General features: G+C 39.7%; 1 protein-coding gene across 1 annotated transcript; it reads left to right on the forward strand.

Moving 5' to 3' along the window:
* The first annotated feature begins 295 nt into the window (after nucleotides 1-295).
* LOC148853603 (Lojap-related protein) lies at nucleotides 296-5,824 on the forward strand. Its single transcript, XM_088984766.1, has 4 exons — nucleotides 296-939; nucleotides 1,120-1,207; nucleotides 1,336-1,433; nucleotides 5,566-5,824. Exons 1-4 carry the CDS (start codon nucleotides 649-651, stop codon nucleotides 5,635-5,637), a joined length of 549 nt encoding a protein of 182 aa, XP_088840892.1. The 5' UTR covers nucleotides 296-648; the 3' UTR covers nucleotides 5,638-5,824.
* The last annotated feature ends 3,720 nt before the right edge of the window (nucleotides 5,825-9,544 follow it).

Here is a 9,544-nt window from a genome sequence, read left to right on the forward strand (position 1 = left end):
GTTAAGTTTAATATTATATATATTATAAGTTAAACATGATTAAGTTTTGTTAAAAATTTTTAAATTATTTGGTCATTTCAAATAACAAGATGATTGAGATTAAATCCAAATTCGGCATATAACATAATAACCGGATGGATCCGATCCGAATCAGACTCGGATCACCAGCCATCAAGGGCCATTTAAACAGCAGAATGATTGCCTTGCCCCACCTTTCACTCGATCCCGTGTCCTTTGGACGACACAAAGCCAAAATTTTTTTTGTTAACAATGTGATATCCAGTCCAATGAATCAGGTCTCTTTGAAACAGCGCGGCTACGGAAGGGGAGAGAGGATCTGCTGACCCGAAGGAAGCGGCATTTTCGGGTCGGACCATACAACCGACAATACCTGTTTGACGGTTCTGTATCACCAACCTCACAACGAGTCCCAGTCGTACATCGAGAATATCTCCCGTACTTTTTATTAATGGGAAATATTTCCCGTAGAACTGTGAGGTCGGTGCGAGGTGCGATTTGTGAGGAGCAAATTCCGATTCGTCTCAGACTGTTGCGTTCCATTCCCTTTCGTCATGGAATATGGAGTCACTGCGGAATCCAGTATAGGACTAAGGGAGCAATAGCATTTCCTCGAGATTGAACGTGTGAATGTGTGATATGTTGGCGGCTTTGAGATCTCAAGCTCGTTCTTCCTTCCATGCTTTGCGGCCACGGAAGTTAGGGTTATGGGGCACCCATCGTTCCCTATCCTCGTCCTCGGAGAATAATCAAGGGTTTCTGGACCTGCAAGAGGTGGAGAAGGTTCTCAGCGACGTAAAGGCAGACGACGTGAAGGTGATTCCCGTTCGACAGCACTGCGATTGGACTGATTTCATGGTGATTGCGACCGGTAGGTCAACCTGGCACGTGAGGAACATCGCCGAAGCCCTCGTTTACAAGGCAGGTTTGCTGGTTTGATCGTAACCCTAAATGCAGCACACATGGTTCAGTGTCTCGCTTCTATTTATACAGATCCACTCACACGGAATATGTTTTCTTCATCCCAAATTCGAACTCATAAAACTAGTACTTTACGTTATTCATTAATGCTAAATAAGCAACTCTGTTTTTGGTGAATAGACGAAGCAGAAGCAGAAAGGTGCTCAGCGGTTGCTGTTGCCCAGTGTAGAAGGGCGTGAAGGAGGAAAATGGATTGTCATCGATTCTGGTTTGTAATGCACTTGGAAAACCACATCTTGAGCAGCAGCCAATTGTTTTTAGTTTTCAGTTGCTGCTTTATTCCTTGACTTACCAATAACCATGAGCCACGCTCTTCTTGCTATTGGTTTTCTTTAGGCACGGTTATAGTTCATGCCCTCGATGAGAAAGCAAGAGCTTACTACAATTTGGAAAGCCTTTGGACAACAGAAATATCCCCAAAGGGACCCAATCAGGTTAGTGTTTTAGTTTGAAATTCAGTCAGCTTTTCATTCTGAACCCATAAAAACGTCAGAGCTTACCTTAAAAGGCTTTTTTTTTTTTTGTTTAGTTGATATGGGAATATTATAAATTAATCATGTATATAAAATAGCAGCCAGTGGTAATACCTTGAAGATCTTATTATTCCATCAATAAGAATATAAGACAATAGATATAAGGTAGCAGTACAACTTGTATCAAACATTGTAAAGAAACTTTAGGCCGTTATAAAGGGGGTAATTCTTTTGACCGGCCTTGTAAAAGGGACAATCTACATGCAGTAATTGGAGATCCTAAGCTTTTCTTCATATTCATATTGATACTATAGGAGTACAACTTGATTAGAAAACCTTGTAAAGGGACCTGATTTATGATATTGTGTCCAAGAAACTTATCCCAAGGATCAAAGAAGATTAACTTACACCATGGATTGTACCTTGAAGACAAGGTTTATGATCATGTGTGTAGACACTATACGGGATACTGGGGTTATGAGGTTTTAGGAACCTCTGCTTTAGGGTAGAAGGATGCCTTGATCAGTTCCATGTTTTGCTCAACGAAGGTTGTACTGATCTATGGATGCAGAGAAATGGGATAACTTAGGGGCTATTTGATAACAGCTGAAGTGGCTGAACTGCATGGCTTATTGCTTTGTCTTATAGTGAATAAGTTATTAAGGAGATTGTGAACTCCTCAATTGATGAAACTAAAGTTGGGTTGATTACCGTAAATTTGAATATTTAATTATTATTAAAGATAAAGTACTAAGTCATTCAGTTCAGCCACTTCAGCTGTTCCCCCTAGTTGTGTGGAGGTTTAAGACATTTCTTTTTCCGTTGGAAGGTTTTCTTGTTCCTCTTCTTTTATATGCTGAGGTTTCTTCAAAAGGGGGAATAGGGGTAAACTTGCAAGAGCTAAATAGGCACATTAGTGAGTACACACTACCTATCTGAACAAATAGATCCCACACAAGGAGGCTTGAGAAGAAAAAAAAGTGTGCTAGATTGCTTTTCAAGTAAAGCATTTATTTATTTACTTTTTTGCGATGGGTAAGTAAAATATTATTGTGGGAAGTCGTTTTTTTAAAATTTACCTAGGTGGGTAACATGTGGTTGTTAACACAAGTTGATCAAAGCACTCTAGGGGAGGGATCTAGAAGGAAGGACTTTGCAGTCTCTCTTGCTTCTTAAAAATTGTGCACTATGCATTTTTGGCACTGAGATCGTTTGAAAGTTTGCTGACTGTAGTAACTGCCAAATTATCATTAAAGCCTGACAATCAGTGAAAAGAAAGGGTTCTGGAGCTTAGAGTTTTAGTGCTGTTCTTTGTTAAAATTCTGCAAGGGTTGACATTTTCATGGTAGAGAGGCCTCTTGTGACATTAGGTAAAAATTATTTGTTTGAAAGTTTTCTGACTCTAGTGACCGCCAAATCATCAGCAAAGCCCGATAATTGGTGAAAAGAAAGGGTTCCAGGACCTAGAGTGCTAGAGTGCCATTTTTGGTTAAAGTTCTGCAAGGGTATAAATTTAAGGCATTTTCATGGTAGAGAGGCATCTTGTGTCAGATTTCTCTCAGGAATGATTCTGAAGATTAAGCTTTCTGGAGCCATATAATTGAAGGAAGGTCCTTGTAAGTCTGAGTGATAAGATCCCTTGTACATGAAAATGGAGTAGAGTATTGCCTTCACTCTTCCACTGCCAACATACGTCATGTATTAAATAATACCCATTGCTTACCCCAATATTCTTTTTTTTTGGGGGGGGGGTTGGGCTTGGCCAACATCTGAACCTTTGACCTTGTTTTTGATCTGGTAATTGAGATGATAATTCAACATCATTTCCAAAGGGGAGGTGCAGTTTTGACCCTGTGGAACTGTAGGTTCTTCATGGTATGGCCAATGGGTCTTATGTGCAACTCTGCGTTGTCCTCACCCTAAAGTCACTACTAACATCGTCTAACCCACCAACTACAGGTCTGGTAAATAAGCAGCTTAATGCAACTGAATAAAACCTAAAGGAACAAAAAAATCTTCATGGTCAACAAACAATAGAGTTTAGACTGTAGTCACCAGAAGTACTGTGATGTGGAAACATTTCTGAACTAACTACAATTTGTATTTTAGGGTGGAAATGCCATAAAAAAGGAAATTGGATTTATACAGAATGTCATTAAAATGCAAGGAGAGAGACAAACACCCTGACATGCTGGTTGCTGCAGATTTTTCTTTAATGCTCTCCTTTATTCATGTTGCAATATAAAATTGGAAATTATACATGTACACACTTGTGTAACTCTTATGTTCCTCTTCCTCTTTCCTCTTTCCTTTTTTTTTTTTTGGTTTTTTTGTGTGCGCAAGGTGCATGAGGCATATGCCTCTAGCACACCTCATGAAAAAGGTGTATGCCTCTTTGCACCTAAGGCGTGTACACCTCAGGGCGTTTTGGGGGTGTGCGGTGCGCCTCCAGGCGTACGCCTCCCACACCTTTTAAAACACTGATTCTATACAATATATTAATGTAAGCTGTATTTGGAGATCAAATTTGATGCTCCAATAATTTGCTTCCACTCTACCATACAATCTGGTAACTTAGGTTTAGACTGCAAAACTAAACCCCCTGTCTATAATTTTCATGCTATGTTATGCATGAACATGAAAGAAAAGGTAGGAAGTAGGATGCAGCGTAAGGGCTGGGCATTGTGGGCAAGCTGGTTGAAAGTTTATATGTTAATGGGTGAAGATAGGCCAGCACTGTGGGTAGAGCAAGGTTAGAATGATAAAATTCATACCAGATGAAAACACTGGAAATGCCCATTACATGTTAAGGATCTGATCAGCGTAAGGGCTGGGCATTGTGGGCAAGCTGGTTGAAAGTTTATATGTTAATGGGTGAAGATAGGCCAGCACTGTGGGTAGAGCAAGGTTAAAATGATAAAATTCATACCAGATGAAAACACCGGAAATGCCCATTACATGTTAAGAATCTGAGCAATTGAGTTGAAGTATTGCCTAGGTGAGTGATTCATCTGTCTAGGGCATCTATTAACTACATTTGGTCTCAAGGTGTAAATGGCTAATATCCATCTGATTTAGCCATGAAATGTCTGCCACTGGATCTGGCTTCTGCTCTAGGTTTTGTTGAGCAAGGCTAGAATGATAATATAGAGCAAAATGTCTATTAAAGTTGAGAACATGAGCAGTTGAAGCTGAAGTTATTTTTGCCTTGGTGTATGATTCAACCGGTTAGCACATGCACTAACAGTATCAGAATCCAAGCAGTAGTTGACCATCATGCAAATGACTTGTGTAATAATACTAAGATTTATAATATTTTTTATAGGGTTCAACATATACTTCTTACAAAACATCATACCATTTGGTGTTCCTGTTGCCAAAATCTCTCTCTCTCTCTCTCTCTCTCTCTCTCCAAAAGAGCACAATATGCAATTTCAGAAAACCTTTTTTCTTTGGTGGAATCAAATCCTTTTAATTTTCTGACATACTCAACAAAGCCCCACCCCACCTGGTCACATGAAGGCTGCAAATCTTCCAGCCAAAAAAAAAAGGAAGGAAAGAAAAGGAATGGTATCTTGAAATTGTCTGTAATTTCCTCTCACCATTTCATGAGTGAGCTATGGTTGGCTTGTGCTGTTTTATGATGCTATCAGTTTATCCAGACACTTGGCAGTATGTGTTGTTAAGGTGTAAGCTTTGCACCAGCTGGGTGAGGATGAGGTCACAGGCCAGCTATGCCTAGAAGCTTACTCAGCCGTCCAAATCTTGTCCTATATGCATTTTATAGGATTTCAAATAATATGTACATATTTTACAAGTCTGCATTTTGTGCCTACCGTTGTTTGTCACTAGAAGATCTGGACTCGTTTTACAACCACAACCTCTCACAAGGTATTTCTGAGATCTATGAAGTCTGCAGAGTCAGATGGAGTTAATATTTTGAATAAAAGACGAGTCCAACTGAGTGGCTGACAAGGTGGACCTTTTCAGTCCACACAAGTTGTAGCATTGTGTGGCAGTATCACTTGCACCTATGTAAAAACTAATGGTTATGTTATATTGAGCTTCTGTCAAACTTGTTTTGGTTATTCAGGATTTGGAAAGAGCCCTTGTAAAGACCCGTCGAAAGAACAACTCCAAGAAGAGCATCCAAAAGAGTATCTGATTTTGAACCTTTTGCTTGGTGGACCAGGTTTCCCTTTCCCTTGTACATCAACTCCAAATGTAGCATTTAATAATCCGTAGTTAAGAAATATATATTTATCATCTTGTTTCCTGAATTTTTCATGTTCAAGTGGCTGTCATGTTGGATTAAATATCCTATTTATAATTTGATTGTCAACATGGCAACATTTTGGTGGGTTTAGTGTAGGAAGACATTTTTTTTGTTGGTAAATATAGGTAGACGTGTTGGTCGCGTAGCTTTCTTGTTCAGAACAGCAGTGCTTCAAAATGAGAAAGAACATCAACTGGTCACTGGAGAGTTTATTTTCATGATTGCCTCCGCCATAGGAGGATGGGTTGCCCTACCGGTGTCTGATAGCAGCTGAGATACGGGATATGATAAAAAAACGAACGGTCCATTTGGTTCGTCGGAATAGGGGTCTAGAATCGGAATCCAGAATGGGCAATTCCGGTTCTAACTCTTTGGTTGAACATAGTCAGATCTCATTCCTATTCCTGGTGGAATGACTTCTCCCACTTGAGTGAATGGCTATTCCCTCTCCCTCCCTTGGGAATGAAATCCGATTTTAGTTGATTTGATTGAATCATACTATGAGAATGAACCATTCTGATTCTGATTCCTGAGGGACTATGATTCTGATTCTGGTTCTGACTATATTAACCAAATGAACACTAAGAGTTTTATGGTCAACTGTATCTGGAGTCTATCCAGCATTGAGTACAAGGAAAGTTACCGGATGCCGAAACCTCAATTTTCAAATAGTAACTACTATGGGGCCATTTGAAAACAGATGAAAATGTTGAGCTGAAAAGCTTATTGTTTTATCTTTTAGGCAGTGTTTGGTTTGAAGGAAAAGGTAGGGAAAAGGTAGAAAAGTCTTTACAAACCTTGTATAGATTTCCCTGTCTTTTCCTTCCTTTCCCTACTTTTTCCTTCAAACCAAACATTGCCTTTGTGAATAAGATTTTGAGGCTGTTAACTTCTTATTAGGTGTTTGGCATCGAACCCATCAGTGCTGGGAACATTGCACCGTTTTCTCATAAAAATGGTGCTGGGCATGTGGAGTTATGAGCATTTATTTTTTGTTTGGAATTGGTGCTGTTGCATAGGCGTTTTCTGAGAAAATAGCATTGGTTTTATTTGGTAATAGTGCTGGTCGCAACGTTTCAGACATTGATCTATATTATCCAACGTCCAGGATGATGCTACATTGATGCAACGCCATTGCACTGCTGGCAGTAATATGCCGTTTTCTCAGAAAACATTGAATTTGGTGTTGTTCCAAACCACACTTTTCCGATTTTCAAAGCGTGATTTAGAGCAACATTTGTTTAAAGTACCGCTTTCTCTGATGTAGTGTTTGCGTGGTGCTGTTTTTTCAGAAAACGGCATTGATGCCAAACATCCACTTAATGGCTGAAACTGAAGTTTGTAGACTAATATCCTAGAAAATTTTATTATTCAATTATTTTAACAACTAAAAGACAGCAATAAGCGTTACCGTTCAGCAACATCAAATGGAAAGTGTCTTAAGACGGGGCCTAAACTGTTTAATTGGAAATTTTCAGTTGTGGAATTGATAGATTAAACTAGACTACACGCTAACACACACAAAATACACAAGAACCAAGATGATTAATTTCAGTCGGCTGGTTTTAGCCCAAGAATCGAACTTTGAATCAGGCCTTCAGAATTCTGAATGTAAGGAGGCCAAGAGAAACAAGGTGCGGGGGGGGGGGGGGGCGGTGGAGAAACCTAATAGGTGAAAGAGATGTTTAATACCCACTTACCCAGGTATCAAGAGATTGATTTTGATGCGATGGCTATGGAGGCTGGACATGGTTAGGGAGCTCAGCCATGATGGGGCTGAACCCGAAGAGATCTGAGTGGAGTCTAGATTGGCTGCAGTTGATAGCGTTAAGGACTGTAAACAGCGTCTAACATGCCCTTGACATCTTGTGTGCATCCCATCACTTGTGAGTTCACTCTTGAATGGTTACCCAGCCCGTTGTACACGTATTTGTAGCAGATCCACTTGATGAATTAATGAAGTGGCCTTTTAACTTTAAGTTTCGTTGTCGGAACTGAGTGCCTTTGCTGCAGGGCGCATGAAGCCATGAATATTGAGCAATCCAAGGCGGCCTGTATTTGCCATCACTCCCATTTATACAGAAGACCAGTAAGGTCTATTCCTGGTTTTAGCGGTGGGACTTAAAGATTAATTCCAGCCTTCACCCAGGTTAGGGTGGCTGTGAGTATTGGGGATGCGCTACCCCTCGTTCTGTAGCTCAGAAAGTTCCATTACCAACAACTGACCTCTCGGTTGTGATCAATTTAGTGTAGATCCAAATTTTCTGCACACACCGGATGTTGCAAGTTTCTATCTTTTTATCAGTGTAGATCAAATGTTTAACCCTTTCACGCCAAAGTTGACCAAACCCCACCCCATTTGAATTTTTTAGGTACTGGTTTTGACGTTGGTCGGAACACGATTGGATTGTTGCGTATGGGATAAGGTTGGCCCAACCGTCATCCCAAATTACACTTTATGCATGGGCATGAATCCGATGGGCCTGTGGCAAGGTGATGGACTGATGATGCAATTAAGGCTAAATTTGAAAAGAGTATAAATACAAATATCTAGAATGTAAAACCTTATAATTTATATTATTTTGTATATACTTATATTGTACATATTTATATTTCTACTTTTTCAAAACTGAGCCTAATGGTTTTTAAACTGCAGTAGAGTTACGAAAGGGAAATTATCTTAGGCCCTCAATAAGGCCCAGAAGAGTATATCATCAGCCTATTACAATCCACCTTCAGCAGTTGACCCTAAATAATATGGGCCCATCGTATTCCTGTTTGAGTGATATAGACTACTAAATAATATCTCTCTCTAACATAGTAACATATTCCCTATATTAAAAAAAAAATCCCAACATTTTTATTGCAGGGCGCATGGATCCTGCACGGCTGCACCCCATTAAATCGTATTATATAAATAGTAGAATGAAAGTATGAAATGGAACAGTCACAGTCACCACAAAAGACTCTCCCTCTCTCTCTCTCTCGCAGTCTCCTAGTCTGAAAGAAACTAACACAAGATAATACTTTTAATCCAAAATAAACACGCGGGCGATTCGTACAGATGTACCAGCAACTGACGCCAATTGTCATTGGCGTGAAACGGACCTTTAATTCGGTATCTTATCTTTTATTTCAATAAAAAAAAACTACCACCAAAATGGAAAATTCTCGTTCCCCGTACCTTGTCTCTTGGATGTTGGATCCTTTTCTTTTCAACCAATTTAAGGCAATGTGATTTCCTTGGAGTCGGGTTTTGCTCAGTAAAATAAAATAAAATAAAATAAAACTTCTCCCATAATCCATCTATCAACATTGTTTAATGGGTCAGATTTCTCTTTTGGTATGTCTTAAAGGTTCCGTCCGCTTAAAACGAGAAACCTAACACACTTCAGGAATAATGCCTCCTTGTTTTGATGCTTCTCTTCTTTTTTCCCCCGCCTCTCATTGACACTAGAGATGACGCTTGTGACATGTACTAGCTTCGTCCAGCAGCCTTGGTAGGATTAATCAAAGCAATTTAGGGTACGATGGCTTTGATGTAGCCACTTGGCGGATTCTTATTGAACTCGAGGACTCGTATTATTGAGGGAAAGCTCTATCTTCTAGGCTTCAATCTAAAAATGGAGATGAGGATATACATTACGATAATCAAGATCACAATTGTTCTCTTGTCGCCTCAGCGGGAAAAAGCTGCAGTCTAAGTCTACTTTGACTACACTTAGACTATGGCTTTACTACAGTGACCATACTGTCTCGCTTACATCTAGAATCTCTCTCAGATGGAGATTGGAGG

Source organism: Nelumbo lutea, chromosome 4 (assembly GCF_056320005.1).
Source record: "Nelumbo lutea isolate HS-2025 chromosome 4, American lotus-T2T, whole genome shotgun sequence".
Taxonomy (NCBI): domain Eukaryota; kingdom Viridiplantae; phylum Streptophyta; class Magnoliopsida; order Proteales; family Nelumbonaceae; genus Nelumbo; species Nelumbo lutea.